At 46.3% G+C, this 20,781-nt stretch overlaps 1 protein-coding gene across 1 annotated transcript in view; it reads left to right on the top strand.

The window, feature by feature from the left end:
• Nucleotides 1–4,732: 4,732 nt before the first annotated feature.
• actr10 (actin related protein 10) overlaps nucleotides 4,733–20,781 on the top strand; it is a 60,336-nt gene continuing 44,287 nt past the window's right edge. The window contains exon 1 of the mRNA XM_072489414.1: nucleotides 4,733–5,076. Within this exon, the coding sequence (XP_072345515.1) occupies nucleotides 5,000–5,076 (77 nt within the window). The 5' untranslated portion in view covers nucleotides 4,733–4,999. The remainder of the gene's footprint in view (nucleotides 5,077–20,781) is intronic.

Below are 20,781 nucleotides of genomic sequence, written 5' to 3'. Positions count from 1 at the left end.
CGCCAGCTGGCGGGGCACCAAAGGCCTTTTCCACCAGCTGGCGGGGCGGAAATTCGTCCGGCGCCGACCTAGCCCCTCAAGGTTGGGGCTCGGCCCCCAACATTCCGCATTCCGCACCTTTGGGGCGGTGCGATGCCTGTCTGATTCGCGCCGTTTTGGGCGCCAGTCGGCGGACATCGCGCCGTTTCCGGAGAATTTTGCCCATTATGCGGGAACATTATCCCATACCAAAACGGGAGGAGATCACCAGTGAAATGGCCCAAGTGAAGATATTCACGAAACTGGATGCTTCTAAAGGATTTTGGCAGATCCAACTGGACCCGTCCAGCCGAAACCTATGCACCTTTAACACCCCTTTCGGCAGATTCTGCTACAACCGGATGCCATTTGGCATCATCTCGGCATCCGAGGTCTTCCACAGAATCATGGAGCAGATGATGGAAGGCATTGGAGGGGTGCGTGTATATGTGGATGATGTCATCATCTGGTCCACCACACTGCAGGAGCACATACATCGTCTCCAATGCGTTTTTGCCCGCATACGGGAAAACGGCCTGCGCCTCAACCGAACCAAGTGCGCCTTTGGCCAGACCAAATTGAAATTCCTGGGGGACCACATTGCCCAGTCAGGGGTCCGACCGGATGCAGACAAGGTGAGCGCCATCACAGCCATGCCGCGGCCGGCCGACAAGAAGGCTGTCCTACGATTCCTTGGCGTGGTCAACTTCCTAGGGAAATTCATTCCCAACCTTGCCTCCCACACAACGACTCTGCGCCATCTCGTAAAAAAATCTACAGAGTTCCAGTGGCAACATACACACCAGCTGGAATGGGAGGCGCTCAAACGCAAACTCACTACGGCACCAGTGTTGGCGTTCTTCGACACGTCTCGTCCCACCAAAATCTCAACTGATGCCAGCCAATCCGGCATTGGAGCAGTGCTCCTGCAGAGGGATAACACGTCGTCATGGGCCCCGGTTGCCTATGCATCACGGGCTATGACCCCCACAGAGCAGCGCTATGCGCAAATCGAAAAAGAATGCCTGGGCTTGCTAACCGGTTTGGACAAGTTCCACGATTATGTATATGGTCTTCCACGATTCACGGTCGAAACTGACCACCGCCCCCTGGTCAGCATAATAAACAAGGACCTGAACGACATGACCCCTCGCCTCCAGCGCATCCTACTTAAACTCAGGAGGTATGACTTCCAACTGGTCTACACTCCAGGGAAGGACCTCATAGTGGCGGACGCCCTATCCCAAGCAGTGAGTACGCCACCAGATGCGGAGGGGTTCGTATGTCAGGTCGAGGCACAGGTGGCCTTGACAGCGGCAAATCTGCCGGCTGACGACTCCAGTCTGGCCCGCATCCGCCGAGAGACAGCGGCCGACCCCCCTTTACAGCGAGTGATGCGCCACATGACGGGAGGATGGCTCAAAGGACAGTGCCCGCAGTTCTATAACGTATGGGACGACCTAGCCATCATTGATGGGATCCTTCTGAAGCTAGACAGGATTGTCATTCCGCACAGTATGCGCCAGATGGTTCTCAATCAAATACATGAAGGCCACTTGGGGGTCGAGAAGTGCAGACGGAGGGCCCGAGAGGCGGTATGCTGGCTGGGCATCAGGGACGATATTGCCAACATGGTGCTCAACTGCACAACCTGCCAAAGGTTTCAGCCGGCGCAACCTCCTGAGACGCTTCTGCCCCATGAGCTGGTGACGTCTCCCTGGGCGAAGGTGGGTGTCGACCTATTTCACGCGCTTGGCATGGACTATGTTATCATCATGGACTACTTCTCCAATTACCCAGAAGTCATACGCCTACACGATCTGACGTCATCTGCTGTCATCAGGGCCTGCAAAGACACCTTTTCTCGCCACGGCATTCCGATGACTGTCATGTCGGACAATGGGCCTTGTTTTGCCAGCCACGAATGGTCATCCTTTGCCGCCTCGTATGGCTTCACACACGTGACGATCAGCCCTCTGCATCCCCAGTCCAACGGAAAGGCGGAGAAGGGCGTTCACATTGCCAAGCGGCTCCTCTGCAAGGCTGCTGCTGCCGGATCGGACTTTCACCTCGCCCTGCTCGCCTATCGCTCGGCCCCGCTCGCCACGGGTCTCTCGCCAGCACAGCTGCTGATGGGTCGCACCCTCAGAACAACTGTGCCTTCCATCCTGGCACCAACAACAGACCATGCTCCGGTACTGCATAAAATGCAACTGCAGTTTGATCACCAGAAGAGATCGTACGATGCAAGGGCAACTGATCTTTCCCCCCTGGCCCCTGGAGACAAAGTCCGCATTCATCTACCAAACGGTGTCTGGTCAGCACCTGCCGAAGTTCTCCGACGCGTGGCTCCCCGCTCGTTCCTGGTATGCATGACGGATGGATCTGTGCGTAGGCGCAATCGGCGAGCCCTTCGCCTACTTCCACGCTCGCAACGGAACCACACACAGACGCCGTGTCCTCCAATGGTTCCTGATAGTGACTTCGTGGAGCTGCCATATACCATGCCACTTCTGTCGCCACCCGTGGCCAGGCTCGCACCTCAGCCTGTGGTTCTCGACCCACCCTTGAGGCGGTCAACCCGAATTCGTCGCCAACCTACTAGACTGGACTTATGAGACTGTTCACACGTCAAAGTATAGCAACTATTGTACTGTAACATGTTACTGTTTTATCGTTCCTGATCTTGTTTGACCGGACCACACTTCAAAGTTTTTCTTCTTTTGTTATGGTACAACCTCGTTAGCATGCCACACCTGACACCGCCCCATGTAAATAGTTATGCCACATGTACATGCTGTAAATATCGCGCGCACACACCTTTAGCTGCACTCAGGACACATCCATATTTATAACCACGTAGGCACATAATCTTGTAAAAAAGGGGGGGATGTCATGATATTCAAACACACACATCATGATAGACAGACCAACAGACCAATTAGCACACATAACACGACAGCCAATCACAGACAAGGGCAGACACAGTATAAGACAAGAAACACGACACCTGGTGGACAGTCGATCTGGAGACAAGGACAAGGACAGGACCTGATTAACGAGACACTCACACAGTCACCACGTGCTGAGTACCAAGACAGATCTGTAAATAACAAGTTGGAATAAAACTGCGTTGTACCAATCGCAACCGTGTTGGTTCATCTGTACCTCAGAGCACTCAACACCACACTGTATGTCTCTGTGTGCGTCCCTGGGATCAGCCTGAGGAGCACAGAGTTCTGTGTCACGGAGCTGCTCGGGATGAATCTCGACAAAAACCTCATCTCTCTCCAGACCTTCTTTGCAAAGACAAATTCCACAACAGTCTCATCGCCCCTCTGCCGCCCCGCCCCTCCCCCCCCCCAGTCACCTCGAGAGCAACATACAGATGGAGTGAGACTCATAGGAAGCATCTGCTTGGGAGGTCTTTTCTCATCCATTTTCTCTTTTTTTATAAATGATATACCATTAATTCACAGCGAGACCATATGAACAAGTGAACGAAGGCTTTATTACACAAAGAACTGCCAGGGACTTCTGTACAAATGAGCGCCACCCACTGGGCGCAGGACTATATACCATCCTGGGGGGAGGCGGAGCCCACCGGGGTTCCAGCTCAATCCTTAAAGGTTAAAGGTTACGCAGGCACCACATCTGGTGAATACATTTCACCACAATAATTTTAGAGTGCCCAATTCATTTTTTCCAATTAAGGGGCAATTTAGCGTGGCCAACCCACCTACTCTGCACATCATTGGGTTGTGGGGGCAAAACCCACGCAAACACGGGGAGAATGTGCAAACTCCACACGGACAGTGATCCAGAGCCGGGATCGAACCTGGGACCTCGGCGCCGTGAAGCAGCAGTGCTAACTGTGCCGCTGTGCTGTAGTCCATTTTCTCTTTTTATTTGTGAAACTGCAGGAGCTGCACTGGGTTTCAGTTCAAGACAGAACATGGCTCCTTTTAAATTCATACTAGAAATGTTTCTAAACAGAACATACTCGTAACTTATTATTGCCGTGCAACTAATTGATTATATTCCCACAAGCCACTCACACTCATCCATCCCACAATATATTTTTTTTAAATATATATTTATTAAAGTTTTTTAACACAATTTTTCTCCCTTACAAACAATAACCCCCCCCCCCTCGTAACAAAAAAAAACGAGAAATCGCGCAGGGCAAGATATATACATGGCAAAATGATATATTTACACAGCTTTACTGGCCCTCACCCGTACGTGCCAGTTTCCCCAACCCTTCATGTTATCTCTTGCTCATCCACCCTCCCAGGCAGTCCCCCCTTTCCCTCCTCCACACCCCCCCCCCCCCCACCCCAAGGTTGTTGCTGCTGCTGCTGACCGACCTTCCGCTTATCCCACAATACAAACTCCTAACTTCCACACGTCAAGTCAGTGGGGCACAGACCGCACACTTGACAGATCCACACCCAGCGCCCTGGACGCAAAGCGGGGGCCCCGCCCCAGTTCGTTCAGCCCCGCCCCGTTTCCTTTCGCCCTCTCCCAGTTCTCTCAGCCCCGCCCCAGTTCGTTCAGCCCCGCCCCAGTCCTCTTAGCCCCGCCTCGAGTCTTCCAGGCCCGCGTCCGCGATACGTAGCCCCGCCCCTGCTCCGTGTCGTCCCCCCCTAGCCCCGCCCCCTCGTCCCGCCCCCAGTGCTTCGGCCCCGACAAGTCGAAGCTTCGGGCTTCTCACGGACTGCTCAGCCTAATCAAGTGCCCGACAAGTTGTTTGGCATTTTATCATTTTTTTTTGGCCCAATTACTCGACGATCTACATTAAATAGAGACAAATCAGTAGAGCCGCGTTATGTTTGCTTCACAGAGAGAAAAAAAAAGTGCTACACTGAATCAGGCACCCTGAAGGCCCGTCTGTGCAATGGATGATGTCAGTGAAGGGGTTGTGTGGGTGGGGCTTGCGGCCTAGCGCGAGCAGCGGAGGCTCAGGGCGAGGAGGAGGATGCCGCTGTTTGAGGGTCTGGGCACCGGCGGCGAGAAGACGGCGGTTGTCATCGACCTGGGAGCCGCCTACACGAAGTGAGTCGGGGGAAAGGGATGCGAGGTTCTACTGGCAGAGTTGGATGGAGAGGGTCTAAGGAGGCTCCTGTGGAGCACTATCGCCGGCGTAGAGCTCTCCGGCCTGTGCCTAGAAAAATAACAATCTCAAGTGAAATTCAGAGTCGCTTTCAGATCCACTGGTGCCCGAAACAGTTGAATAATAATCCTGGGTGAATCTGTCACGGTACTTCGCATCTGTCTTTATCAAGGAAGCAGATTCTGTCCAGGTTATGGTGGAAATAATTCAGACAAGTTGATAAAGAGGGAATAAATCGATAAGAGGGGATTAAATTGATAAAAAGGAGTAAAAGAGAGGTGTTGGGTACACTACTCAAATTTGATAAGGCACCATGGCTGGATGAGATTTGAGGGAAGTGAGTTGGAAAGTGAGGAGCTGCGGGTTATTCTTTTCCAGCCTCTTACGGACTCGAGTGCAGAATGGCAAATTTTACACCCTTCTCAAAAAACGGTGTAAAGATAAGTGGTGGTAAACTTTAAGAGAGAGATAGATAGGTTCTTGATTAATAAGGGGGTCAGGGGTTATGGGGAGAAGGGAGGAGAATGGGGATGAGAAAATATCAGCCATGATTGAATGGCGGAGCAGACTCGATGGGCCGAGTGGCATAATTCTGCTCCTCTGTCTTATGGTGGTGATCATCAGGACAAAATGGGAAAACGCAGTTTAATTAAGGGAAAGTCAGCACAGATTTGTCAGGGACAAATCTTAAGTTTTGGAGAGGCTTGATTGGATTTGTTTATTGTCACATGTACCGAGGTACATTGAAAAGTATTTTTCTGCATGCAGCTCAAACAAATCATTTAGTACATGAAAAGAAAATATGTAATAGGGCAACACAAGGTACACAATGTAACTACATAAACACTGGCATCGGGTGAAGCATCGGATGAGGTCAGTCCATAGAGGGTCGTTTAGGAGTCTAGTAACAGTGGGGAAGAAGCTGTTTTTGAATCTGTTAGTGCGTGTTCTCAGACATTTGTATCTCCTGCCCAATAGAAAATGTTGGAAGAGTGAGTAAGCCGGATGGGAGGGGTCTTTGATTGTGCTGCCCGCTTTCCCAAGGCAGTGGGAGGTGGGTTTGTGTGATGGACTGGGCTGTGTTCACGACTCTCTGAAGTTTCTTGCGGTCTTTGGCCGAGCAGTTGCCATACCAGGCTGTGGTGCAGCCAGATAGGATGCTTTCTATGGTGCACCTGTAAAAGTTGTAAGAGTCAATGTGTGCATGCCGAATTTACTTAGTTTCCTGAGGAAGTCTAGGTGCTGTTGTGCTTTCTTGGTGGGAGTGTCGACGTGGGTGGGCGAGGACGGAAGTTTGGTGATGTGCATACCTAGGAATTTTAAACTGTTAACCATCTTCACCTCGGCCCTGTTGATGCAGACTGGTATGTGTACAGTACTTTGCTTCCTGTAGTCAATGACCAGCTCTTTTGTTTTGCTGGCATTGAGAGAGAGATTGTTGTCTTTGCACCACTTGTTCTCTATCTCCCTCCTGTATTCTGACTCGGTCGTTGTTCGAGATCCGACCCACTTATGGTCGTGTCGTCAACAAACTTGTAGATAGAGTTGGAGCCAAATTTTGCCGCGCAGTCGTGTGTGTATAGGGACTATAGTAGGGGGCTAAGTACGCAGCCTTGCGGGGCCCCGGTATTGAGGACTGTTGTGGAGCAGGTGTTGTTGTTTATTCTTACTGATTGTGACCTGTGGGTCAGAAAGTCGAGGATCCAGTTGCAGAGTGAGGAGCTAAGTCCTAGGTTTTGGGGCTTTGATTTGAGCTTGGCTGAGATTATGGTGTTAAAGGCGGAGCTGTAGTCAATAAATAGGAGTCTGATGTGGGAGTCCTTGTTGTCGAGATGCTCTCGGGATGAGTGTAGGGCCAGGGAGATAGCGTCTGTTGTGGACCGGTTGCGGCGGTATACAAATTGCAGTGGATCTAGGCGTCCTAAGAATATGGAGTTGTGTGCCTCCTGACCTCTCGAAGCACTTCTTTACAATCGATGTCAGGGCCACCAGACGGTAGTTATTGAGGCACGTTGCTATTGAGGCACGATGAGGGTATTGCTATTGATGTGGTGTACTGTAAGTTCATGTACACCACATCAGCAGCATTACCAGCCTCATTATGTATGCTTGAGAGCTCAGAAACTTATAAGAGGGTTAAATGAGTGAGTGTTGACACAGGTGGAGAAAGTTTGACTTTGCTTGACTGATGTCTCTGTGATTCTGCAAAGTTATTTTTTCTGAGATCCACAGACCTGTGAATCTCAAGTCAGTGGTAGAGAAATTATTGGTTTGATCAGGGATCAAAATGTGATTGATTTTTTTTTGAGGAGGTGACCAGGGGTTGTAGTTGAAGGTAGTGCAGTTGATGCAATTTATATGGATTTCAGCAAAACACTATGGGGCACCAATTCACTGCTAGAGATACTACATTAAAGTATATTGTTGCTATGTTCGTGCAACATTTCGGCCATAGCTAATCAATTGCTTGGGCACAGAGAGAACCACACATGGAAAAATATAGAATTAGTAGTCACATGGAAAATGTGAGTTGATTAGGAAGAGCCAGCATGGATTTCTAATGGAGATATCATGTTTAACTAACTTGCTGGAATTTTTTGAGGAGCTAACAGAAAGGGTCGATGAGGAGAATGTTGTTGATGTGGTGTACATGGACTTGTGTCATAGAATCCCCACAGTGCAGAAGGAGGCAGTTCAGCCCATCGTGTCTGCGCCAACCCATTGAAAGGGCACTCTACCTAGGCCCATTCCCCCACCCTGTCCCTGTAACCCCACCTAACCTGCACATCTTTGTACACAAAGGGACAATTTAGCATGGCAAATTCACCTAACCCGCCCGTCTTTGGATTGTGGGAGAAAACCGGAGGAAACCCACACACAGATGGGGAGAATGTGCAAACTCCACACAGACAGTCACCCAAGGACGGAATTGAACCCGAGTCCCTGACACTAAGGCAGCAGCGTTAGCAACTGTGACACCTACAAAGGCATTATATTCAGTGCCACATAACAGATTTGTGAGAAAAGTTATAGCTCGTGGAATAAAAGGAATAGTTGCAACTTGGACACAAAATTGGCTGAGTAATAGGAAACAGAGTAATGGTCAATTAATATTTTCTTGGCTGAAGGAATGTTTGTAGTGGAGTTCCCCACGAGTCATCCTTTTTCTGATGTATATTGATGATCAAAATCTTGGTGTGCAGGGGAATAATTTCAAAGTTTGCGGATGTAACAAAACTTGGAAGCATTGTAAACTGTGAAGAAGACCATGTGGAACTTCAAAAGGACATAGACAAGTTGGTGGAATGGCATATAGGCTTCAGGTGACATTCAATACGGAAAAGTGAGGTAATGCATTTTGGTAGGAAAAACATGGACAGGCAATATAAAATAAGGGGTACAATAGGTGGCGCAGTGGTTAGCACTATTGCCTCACGGCCCTGAGGACCTGGGTTCAATCCCGGCCCCAGGTCACTGTCAGTGTGGAGTTTGCACATTCGCCCCATGTATTTTTCACACAGGAAAAAGACAGTGTTGTCGAGGAGTATACTGAGATTCAGGCTGCTAGACTAATGGGGCTTGAGGTTCATAAGGAGGAGGTGTTAGCAATTCTGGAAAGTGTGAAAATAGACAAGTCTTCTGGGCCAGATGGGATTTATCCTGGGATTCTGTGGGAAGCTAGGGAGGAGATTGCTGAGCCTTTGGCTTTGATCTTTAAGTCATCTTTGTCTACAGGAATAGTGCCAGAAGACTGGAGGATAGCAAATGTTGTCCCCTTGTTCAAAAAGGGGAGTAGAGATAACCCCAGTAACAATAGACCAGTGAGCCTTACTTCTGTTGTGGGCAAAATCTTGGAAAGGTTTATAAGAGATAGGATGTATAATCATCTGGAAAGGAATAATTTGATTAGAGATAGTCAACACGGTTTTGTGAAGGGTAGGTCGTGCCTCACAAACCTTATTGAGTTCCTTGAGAAGGTGACCAAACAGGTCGATGAAGGTAAAGCAGTTGATGTGGTGTATATGGATTTCAGTAAAGCGTTTGATAAGGTTCCCACTGTAGGCTACTGCAGAAAATACGGAGGCATGGGATTCAGGGTGAATTAGCAGTTTGGAACAGAAATTGGCTAGCTGGAAGAAGACACCGGGTGGTGGTTGATGGGAAATGTTCAGAATGGAGTCCAGTTACTAGTAGTGTACCACAAGGATCTGTTTTGGGGCCACTGCTGTTTGTTATTTTTATACGCCCTGGAGGAGGGCGTAGAAGGATGGGTGAGTACATTTGCAGATGACACTAAAGTCGGTGGAGTTGTGGACAGTGCGGAAGGATGTTATAAGTTACAGAGGGACATAGATAAGCTGCAGCGCTGGGCTGAGAGGTGGGAAATGGAGTTTAATGCAGAAAAGTGTGAGGTGATTCATTTTGGATGGAATAACAGGAAGACCGAGTACTGGGCTAATGGTAAGATTCTTGGCAGTGTGGATGAGCAGAGAGATCTCGGTGACCATGTACATAGATCCCTGAAAGTTGCCACCCAGGTTGAGAGAGTTGTTAAGAAGGCGTATGGTGTGTTAGCTTTTATTGGTAGAGGGATTGAGTTGTGGAACCATGAGGTCATGTTGCAGCTGTACAAAACTCTGGTGCGGCCGCATTTGGAGTATTGCGTGCAATTCTGGTCGCCGCATTATAGGAAGGATGTGGAAGCATTGGAAAGGGTGCAGAGGAGATTTACCAGAATGTTGCCTGGCATGGAGGGAAGATCTTATGAGGAAAGGCTGAGGGACTTGAGGCTGTTTTCGTTACAGAGAAGTAGGTTAAGAGGTGACTTAATTGAGGCATACAAGATGATCAGAGGATTGGATAGGGTGGACAGTGAGAGCCTTTTTCCTCGGATGGTGATGTCTAGCATGAGGGGACATAGCTTTAAATTGAGGGGAGATAGATATAGGACAGATGTCAGAGTTAGGTTCTTTAGAGAGTAGTAAGGGCGTGGAATGCCCTGCCTGCAACAGTAGTGGACTCGCCAACACTAAGGGCATTCAAATGGTCATTGGATAGACATATGGACAATAAGGGAATAGTGTAGATGAGCTTTAGAGTGGTTTCACAGGTTGGCGCAGCATCGAGGGTCGAAGGGCCTGTACTGCACTGTAATGTTCTATGTCTGCGTGGGTCTCATCCCCACAATGCAAAGATGCGCAGGATAGGTGGATTGGCAATGCTAAATTTGCCCACAATTGGGGAAAAAATAATTGGGTACTCTAAAAAAAAATTTTAATGCAATAAAATGAGGGGTACAGTTCTTAATGGGGTGCAAGAGCAGAAGGACCTGGGTGTATATGTGCATAGATCATTGAAGGTACCAGGACAGGTGGAGAGAGAGTTAATAAAGCATACAGTTTTCTGGGCTTTATTAGGACTTTAGAGTACAAGAGCAAGGAGGATATGCTGAACTTATGCAAGACACTAGTTAGACCTCAGCTGGAGTATTGTGTATTTGGGCGGCACACTATAGGAAAGATGTGAATGCATTCATGAGCGTGCTGAAGAGGTTTACAAGAATGGTTCCAGGGATAAGAAACTTCAGTTATGAGTATAGATTGGAGAGGTTGGGACTGTTCTCCTTGGGGAGAAGAAAGCTAAGAGGAGATTTGATTGAGGTGTTCAAAACCATGAGGGGACTGGACAGAGTAGACAGGAAGAAACTGTCCACACTCGCAAAAGGATTGAGAATGAGGGGGCACATATTTAAAGTGATTTGCAAAAGAAGCAAATACAATTTGAAAAAAAAACTTTTCACACGAGTGGCTCGGGCCTGGAATGCACTACCTGGAAGTATGGTGGAGACAGATTCAATCAAAGCATTCAAGGGGGCACCCAATGATTATTTAATTAGAATCAATGTGCCAGGATACAGAGAAAATAGCATTGTCATAATGCCATTTTGGAGAGCCGTTGCAGGTACTGTTATAGAACATAGAGTGCAGAAGGAGGCCATTCGGCCCATCGAGTCTGCACCGACCCACTTAAGCCTTCACTTCCACCCTATCCCCGTAACCCAATAACCTCTTCTAACCTTTTTGGACACTAAGGGCAATTTAGCATTGCCAATCCACTTATCCTGCACGTCTTTGGATTGTGGGAGGAAACCCACAGAGACACTGGGAGAATGTGCGGACTCCGCATAGACAGTGACCCAAGTCGGGAATCAAACCTGGGACCCTGGTGCTGTGAAGCCACAGTGCTAGCCACTTGTGCTACCATGCTGGTATATATGTGTGTTTTGGAAATGTGTGTAATGTCTCTTTAAGAACCAAGTCACATGACATGTGACATCATTAGCTACTTTGTAGGCTTTTGTCCGTAGTCTAGTATTAGCCTTTGTGCATTGAAGACCTATTTAATGTATCTCTATTAATGTTGCATTCAACCCATGTGCATCTGCACTCTATTTCTTTTGTGCTGTTAGTACAAAGAAACAACAGTTTCAAAAATAAAACTGGTGACGAAGAACAAATCTTTTCAGAAGAAAGAGAAATAGTTGAACTTCAATGATGAATGTAAAATAGTTGAGCTGCTTCAAGAGATCAATCAACAGATTAGCAGGAGGTCAGAAAGCGCACCTGGCATTGGAACTGGTAAGGTTTATGGGGCAAAAATTCAAAAGAAGTGTCCACACTGATTTTAACCGGGCAACCTGAGGAGTTCTAGCTGCAGAGCTTGCCACATGCAGTACAGTAGAATGTGGCAGAGAACAAAAGATTCTGCTTTGAAAGCTGCTACAAATTAGAAATTCAACTTTATTTTACTGGACCAGTAATTTAAGGGAAGCTAGGAGAATATTCCAATACCGTGAAAAATGTTAGGATACTTTGGTGCAATGGGCTCATTTGATGAAGACTCAAAGAATTGGAAATCATACTCAAAGAGTCCATTATTGTATCCTAGCCAATAAGATTTCAGAAGATATTAAGGTCCCTGCATTCCTCAGTACAATTGGAAGCAAAACTTTCAATTTGTTAAGAAGCTCTGTTCAGCCTGAGAAACCTGGGGATAAGACACCTTGGAATATTGTGTCCAGTTCTGGTCGCCTCATTATAGGAAGGATGTGGATGCCTTGGAGAGGGTGCAGAGGAGATTTACCAGGATGCTGCCTGGACTGGCAGGCATGTCTTATGAGGAAAGGTTGAGGGAGCTAGGGCTTTTCTCACTGGAGCATAGAAGGACGAGAGGTGACTTGATAGAGGTGTACAAGGTGATGAAATGATGTGGAGATGCCAGCGTTGGACTGGGGTGAGCACAGTATGAAGTCTTACAACACCAGGTTAAAGTCCAACAGGTTTGTTTCGATGTCACTAGCTTTCGGAGCACTGCTCCTTCCTCAGGTGAATGAAGAGGTCTGTTCCAGAAACACATATATAGACAAATTCAAAGATGCCAAACAATGCTAGGAATGCGACCATTAGCAGGTGATTAAATCCTTACAGATCCAGAGATGGGGTAATCCCAGGTTAAAGAGGTGTGAATTGTATCAAGCCAGGACAGTTGGTAGGATTTCGCAGGCCAGATGGTGGGGGATGAATGTAATGCGACATGAATCCCAGGTCCCGGTTGAGGCCGCACTCATGTGTGCGGAACTTGGCTATAAGTTTCTGCTCGGCGATTCTGCGTTGTCGCGGGTCCTGAAGGCCGCCTTGGAGAACGCTTACCCGGAGATCAGAGGCTGAATGCCCTTGACTGCTGAAGTGTTCCCCGACTGGAAGGGAACATTCCTGCCTGGTGATTGTTGCGCGATGTCCGTTCGTTCGTTGTCGCAGCGTCTGCATGGTCTCTCCAATGTACCACGCTTCGGGACATCCTTTCCTGCAGAGTATGAGGTAGACAACGTTGGCCGAGTCGCACAAGTATGTACCGCGTACCTGGTGGGTGGTGTTCTCACGTGTAATAGTGGTATCCATGTCGATGATCTGGCACGTCTTGCAGAGATTGCCATGACAGGGTTGTGTGGTGTCGTGGTCACTGTTCTGAAGACTGGGTAGTTTGCTGCAAACAATGGTTCGTTTGAGGTTGCGCGGTTGTTTGAAGGCAAGTAGTGGGGGTGTGGGGATGACCTTGGCAAGATGTTCATCATCATCAATGACGTGTTGAAGGCTGTGAAGAAGATGAGGTAGTTTCTCCGCTCCGGGGAAGTACTGGACGACGAAGGGTATTCTGTCGGTTGTGTCCCATGTTTGTCTTCTGAGGAGGTCGGTCCGGTTTTTCGCTGTGGCGCGTTGGAACTGTCGATCGATGAGTCGAGTGCCATATCCCGTTCGTACGAGGGCATCTTTCAACGTCTGTAGATGTCTGTTACGCTCCTCCTCGTCTGAGCAGATCCTGTGTATACGGAGCGCTTGTCCATAGGGGATGGCTTCTTTAATGTGTTTAGGGTGGAAGCTGGAGAAGTGGAGCATCATGAGGTTATCCGTGGGTTTGCGGTAAAGCGAAGTGCTGAGGTGACCCTCCTAGGAATGGTCGCATTCCTAACATTGTTTGGCATCTTTGAATTTGTCTATATACGTGTTTCTGGAACAGACCTCTTCATTCACCTGAGGAAGGAGCAGCGCTCCGAAAGCTAGTGACATCGAAACAAACCTGTTGGACTTTAACCTGGTGTTGTAAGACTTCGTAAGGTGATGAAAGGCGTGGATAGCGAGAGACTTTTCCCTGGGGCGGAAATGGCTGTCACGGGGGGACATCATTTTAAGGTGATTGGAGGAAGGTATAGGGGCAATGTCAGAGGTCGGTTCTTTACACAGAGTGGTGGGTGCGTGGAATGCACTGCCAGTGGAGGTGGTGGAGTCAGAGTCACTAGGGACATTTAAGCGACTCTTGGACAGGCACATGGACAGCAGTAAATTGAAGGGGTGTATGTTAGGTTGATCTTAGATTAGGATAAGTGGTCGGCACAACATCGTGGGCTGAAGGGCCTGTACTGTGCTGTGCTGTTCTATGTTCTATGACTTGAGAATTGGTTAAAATATTAGAAGACCATTATCCACCAAAGCCGTTAATTATTGTGGAGAGATTCCAATTTCATCGAAGGAATCAGTTAGAAGGGGGAAATATTCCACAGATCGCCACAACCCTCCAATGGCTTGCAGAGTTTGTAAATTTAACGACTCATTTAATGGCACATCGTAAGATCGTTTGATTTGTGGTTTGAAAAATGAGGCTATTCAGAGAAGTTTTTTATTGGAATTAGATTGAAGTCTGAAGACTGCATTAGATATTTTAGTTTCCGTGGAACTCGCGGCTAAGGAGGGTTCTCAGCTCAGAGCAAGCACAAGGATCCATAAACGGGGACTGCTGCCCAGAAATCTACTCAGCATCAGGATGACATTGCTGTACAAAAATGGGCCATTTACAGGCTGACTGGCTATCTGTGAAAATTGTGGCAGAACTGACCGCACAGCAGAGCTTGCTGGAGTAAAATAACTTCTGCAGGGAAGAACGCTCAAAGGAAGACAATTAATTTAAAGCAAGGAACAAAATGAATTCAACTAAGAACATTTAAAATGTGGAAGGAAAGAACAACAACCGCAGTGAAGCTACTTCATTCTGATGAATGAAGCTGAACATACACTCAGTCCAGGGTGGTTCACACTGTTTTTGGGTAGTCCCTAAGTTGAATGGACAACCTTTCACAATGGAGGTTGATAAGGGGGCTGTCATCTTACTGGTTACTGAGACCATCTACAAGCAGAAATATGATCACTTGCCTTTGAAGCCAGAAGATGTGATCTTGAGGACCTATACTGAGGAAATAATGCCTCAGAGAATGTGTCAAAGTCAAGGTTGGGGTAAGTGGACAATCTACAGAGCTACCGCTCTGTATGGTCAAAGAAGTTTTCCAACTCTCTTTCGACAGCGTCTTGGCTGGAAAGAATTAAACTGAACTGGAGCGCTGTAAACAGCTTAGTTGATTCAGAGTTGGATTTATGGACCATCATGGATAAATATAGCAATGTTCTTGAAGACACACTGGGGTCCGTGAAAAGAGTACAAGTGTCCCTGAAGATTAAGGAAAATAGGCAATTGAAATGTCTCGAGGCTAGAGCAGTACTTTCTGCTGTAGTTCCAAAAGTGAAATCGGAACTACTCCAGACTTGTGGAAACAGGAGTCTATGAACCCATCATTACTAGTGACTGGGCGACCCCTATTGTACCTGTCATGAAGCAGGACGGTACAATTTGTATCTGTGGAGGTTTTAAGACTACAGTCTGGTTCTATGCATGGATCAATACCCGCTACTATTGATTTGGGGATTTGTTCACAGACCTAGCAGCAATACAGACGTTCAGCAAGATTGACCTATCACAGATCTTCCTGCAAATGAGTATGGCAGCTGAATCTCAACACCTGCTCACCATCATCACTCACAAAGGCCTATTCCGCTACAAGAGATTGCCTTTTGGAATAACATCAGCACCAGCTTAATTTCAACAATGGATCAGATCCTTAGTGGCTTACAGGGGGTACTGTCAGGTGGATGTACCTTTACGAAATGGGTGTTTATCAAATAGCTGCAGTGATGTCAGTGTGTGGGTGGAGCTGAGCTGTCTGTCTTTTTACTTTCGTTTTGAGCTGGGAGCTGCAGGGTGTCTTAGTTTCACTTTCAGTTGGAGAGCTGCATGAAAAAGAATGTCTCCTGATCACTTGATGATTTCAAAGAAATACCTGTTTCTGTAGAGAATTTAAACCTGCTGTCTTTGTAAAAAGGGGTTAACTTATGGATGTTGCTAGAATAGGGGATACCTATAGAGTTGTCATGTGAGAGTACCTTTAAGAAATGTACCTTTAAGAAATGGGTGTTTAAGAAATGTACCGTTAAGAAATGGGTGTTTATCAGTGATGTCAGAGTGTGGGTGGAGCTGGGCTGTCTGTCAGCTTTTTACTTTTGTTTTAGGCTGTTTGCTGCAGGGTGTGTTTTTTGTTTCATTTTCAGCGTTGGAGCTGAAGCCAGACACAGCAGCTGTACTGCTGTTCTCTCTGCCATGAAAAGACTATCGCTTGATCATTTGGTGAATTCAGAATTATAAATGTTTTCAGTAGTGACTTTAACCTGATGTGCTTCTGTTAAAGGTTTTGTTTTTAAGTCGTATGGATGTTAAAAGGAAAGCTTAAAGGATTACTTAGTGTTGTAGTCTTTGGGGGTTGTATTTGAATTAATGGTTGCTAAGATATTCACTGTATGTTTTAAAAAGGTTAACTTGAGTTCATAGAATAAACATTGTTTTGCTTTAAAAAATACTTTTCCATTTCTGCTGTACCACACCTGTATAGTGGGCCGTGTGCTCCCCATACCACAATCTATTAAAAGTTGTGGGTCAGGTGAACTCCATGATACACTTTGGGGTTCTCTGAACCCTGGCCCATAACAGAGTACTGTATCTTTTGGGGGGTTATCAGGATTGGTAGTTGATAAACTGTTTACTGTGTGTTTAAAAAATGTTAACTGGATTCGTAGAATAAACATTGTTTTTGTTTAAAAATACTTTTAGTTCTCTGTTGCATCACACCTGTAAAGTGGGCCCTTGTGCTCCCCATAACCAAAATCTATTAAAAGTTGTGGGTCAGGTGAACGCCATAATATATTTTGGTGTTCTCTAAACCCTGGCCCATAATAGTACAGTGTTAACTAGTTGAGCTTTGATAACCAACATCAATGATCAAGAATGCTTAGAAGCCACACTGAAACGCCTTCAAATGCACCGGCTTCGTGTCAGGGACGATAAATGTGATTTCTTTCACACGTCCATACAATATCCAGGACATGTAATTGATATTAAGGGTCTACACAAAGTACCTACAAAATATGGAAGCTATTATGGAGGCTCCACGACCAATGAATGTCACTCAAATTAGGCCATTCCTAGGGAGAATCAAGTACGATGGAAACTTTGTCCAGAATCTGGCAACCCTATTGAAACAGTTAAGTATCTTGTTCTGTGTAAAACAGGCTGGGCAGTGGGCATCAGAATGCAAAAAAGCAAATGAATCCTAAAAAGAAGCACTGAAGAAGTCAGAAGTGTTGGTACATTTCAACACAAAGTTACCATTACAATTTGACTGTGATGCTTTGCCGTATGTTGGAGTGGTGCTGTCACATATACTACCTTCAGGGGAAGAAAGACCAACAACTTTTTAAAAATTAAATTTAAGAGTACCCAATTCATTTTTTCCAATTCGGGGGCAATTTAGCATGGCCAATCAACCTAGCCTGCACATCTTTGGCTTGTGGGGGCGAAACCCACACAAACCCGGGGAGAATGTGCAAACTCCACACGGACAGTGACCCAGAGCCGAGATCGAACCTGGGACCTCGGCGCCGTGAGGCAGCAGGGCTAACCCACTGCGCCACCGTGCTGCCCTGACCAACAGCTTTTTAATCTCCTACGTTAACAAGTGCAGAATCAAACTGCGCTTAGTTGGAGGAGGAGGCACTGAGTATATTTGGTGTACAGAAATCTCACCAATACCTGTATGGTGCTCACTTCACTTTGCTGATGGACCACAGGCCCTTAACAGCTACTTCTGGACCACACAAATCTGTGACTATTGGTGTTCTTAATCATTGGTGCCAGTTATCAATATATCATCTAGGTTTTTACTGTAACACCTTCCAGGGTAGAGACATCTACTAGAGATATCTAAGGTTGAAAATAACAAAGTCTCAGAAGTGCGCAGGCAACCAGAGAGAAACAGATGCCGACCTGATCATTTATCTTATTAACTATGTTATTGCAATGTAATAATTTGATACTTACACTTGTTCATATATGTAATTGTTAATATACTAGTCATTGTGTTGGACGTTAAGGGAGAGGAATGTTATACATGTGGGTTATTGTAGTTGTGTGCAAAATGTCTGTTTCAGAACCGAGTCATGTGACATTTGTGACATCATTGGCTGCATTTGCCCTTAGTCGAAAGCCAAAGATGTGCAGGTTAAGTGGATTGGCCATGCTGAAATTGTCCCTTTACTATCCAAGGATGTGCAGGTTGGGTGGGGGTATGGGCCGGGATAGGGTGCTCTGTCAGAGATTGAGTGCAGACGTGATGGCTGAATTACCTCCTTTACACTAGGGATTCTATACTTCTAGTACCAGCCTTTGTACGGTGACGACTTATTTAATAAACCGTTGATGCATTCAAGCTATGTGAATCAGCAATCTATTTCTTTTGTGCTGTTAGTACAAAGATATACCGGGTACGATGGGCCGAATGACCACCACCTGCGCCATAACAATTTTGTGAATCAGTGAATGTTTGCTGTGTGGAGTCAGAAATATCTCGTGGCCCTTTAAAGAACAAACTAGAACAAATATATTTTTCACAACTAAATAAAACTGTTAGTCATCTGTAGGATTAAAATGCACAGATTACTGCACCTGATTCCCCATCTCAGGTAGGTTAATTGTCCTAGGTGATTAGTTTTGTCTACATTTTGGGCTCCTGGGTGGAATTAAGTTCTTCACTTGCTTAAAAAATAGTGATGCAATGTGTCCACCTGTTTGGCCTGATTTTGCATCCTGGAATCACAAGGTTACGGGGATAGGGTGCTCTTTCCGAAGGTTGGTGCAGACTCGATGGGCAGAAAAGCCTCCTGCACTGTAGGGATTCTGTGATTCTACATTCTCTTGAAAATTTTTATGAGATAATGCTGCATTTATTATTATTTGATAAAATTTATTTACACAACTGAGCTTTTACTAGTTGGAATCCTGCCTCTTCTGTGGTTACATCTATGCATGAGTGTGCCTGGAGTTGGAGCATGGACTATCGCTACTGCGGTTGAGGCCTTCAACTAACAGTGGGTACCAGAGTGACTGAAATGCTTCATCCATAGTCAACAAAATCTTTCGTAGTAGTGCTGCTTCCTTAAGAAGCCTTATTTACTCTTAATTATTAAACTCTTGTAGTTAGATGTAAGTTTTAAAAAAGGTAGCTGGTTAGAATAAATTAAATATCTAAACTCCCATCAGCGGCAAGAAAAGAAACTAATCACAAAAATGTCTTTGCGAATGCAGTATTTTTCAGATTTTGAAATGTGACAAATCTTTCTGTCATTGCATTGTGAATTTTTTTTTAAAATTCATTTCTGGGATGTGGGCGTGGCTGGTTCAGGCAGCATTTATCGCCCATCCCTAGTTGCCCTCCAGAAGGTGATGATGGGTTGCCTTCTTGAACCGATGCATTCCTTGAGGTGTAGTTACACCCACTGTCCTATTAGGGAGGGAGTTCCAGGATGTTGCCCCAGCGACAGTGAAGGAACGGCGATATATTTCCAGCTCAGGGTGGTGAGTGACTTGGAGGGGAGCCTAAAGGTGGTGGGGTTCCCAGGTATCTGCTGCACTGGTTCTTTGAGGTGGTAGTAGTCGTGGGTTTGCAAGGTGATCGTTAAACATGGATCCGACTATATCACCTAAATATGTTTTATATTTTATATTATAAAATAGTTACTACTTGGTCCTAACATAAGGTGGAGTTAGAATTTAGAGTTGAAACCTAGCCTAACTCCTGTAGTAGCCTGATACTCTGGGAAAAGTAGTCTTACCCATAACTTGGGTGAAGCACTATATGTAACACGTGTGGTGAGAAACTGGGTTTAAACACTTTAATTTCACCTGGTTAATTTGTGCACTTAAAGAATGTAAACATGATCACTTACGCACACTCTAAATTTTGACAGTTTTGACAGAAGCTCAATTTCCCCAGCAGGAGAATTAGTAATACTAAAAGACAGTTCAGAATGGTTCAAACCCATCCTGCATCTACTAGTTTGGATATATTTGCAGAACAGTGAATAAATACACCTTGTAAGAGCGAAAAGTGAACTTGCACTTTACTTTGGAGAATGGCCCTTTTATCTCCATATTTAATTTTATTTCATATATAATAGGCTCTCTTTTTCGACAAAGAAACGTAAGGCACACGGCATGGCTTTATAAAAAAGACATTAAAACATTAGAACATTTTCATTGGCATTTATTTTAAACAATGGGCTGTAACCTCCAAACTTCAGGGCATCATATTGGGGAGGTACCACAAAGATGGCTGGGAACTCGCCTGTAAGTGCACAGATAATATTGGCGAGGTACCCCAAAGATACACTGGAAACCCACCTGCAAGTACACAGATAAGGTTTGCACGGCAATTGCCCGAAGTACAAACTTTCCCTGGATAATTGCCCTGGACTGGAAATCATCCAAAAATTGTGATTTTTAAATTGCAAACTTTGTATGCTTCTGACTGTGTCATATCAATAGTTACCCAGAAAAAGTTAAATATTGTACAGACTCTGACCTCTTTCCTTTCCCCCCCCCCCCTCACCTGCAACAGAATCCTGCCTGAACTCCTCCACAGCGACCCCCCCCCCCCCCCCCCCCCCCATGCCCAACGCAACAACCACTACAGAGGCCCGACACATGTCCCAATCCTCCATCCTCCCTGCAAGGCCTGACCCCACCTCCGCCCTCCCAAGTCCGAGTTGGCTGTCCCCTGAGGGCTGACCATCCCCCTAGTGACCTGAACCAACTACTTGCTGCACCCCCCTGCCCCCCTCCCCCTCAACTCAATTGCTACTCCATGTGAAGTTACGGCC

Source organism: Scyliorhinus torazame, chromosome 2 (assembly GCF_047496885.1).
Source record: "Scyliorhinus torazame isolate Kashiwa2021f chromosome 2, sScyTor2.1, whole genome shotgun sequence".
In the NCBI taxonomy this organism is placed as follows: domain Eukaryota; kingdom Metazoa; phylum Chordata; class Chondrichthyes; order Carcharhiniformes; family Scyliorhinidae; genus Scyliorhinus; species Scyliorhinus torazame.
The sequence above is the reverse complement of the archived record's forward strand: the minus strand, read 5'-3'. Positions and strand labels throughout refer to the sequence as shown.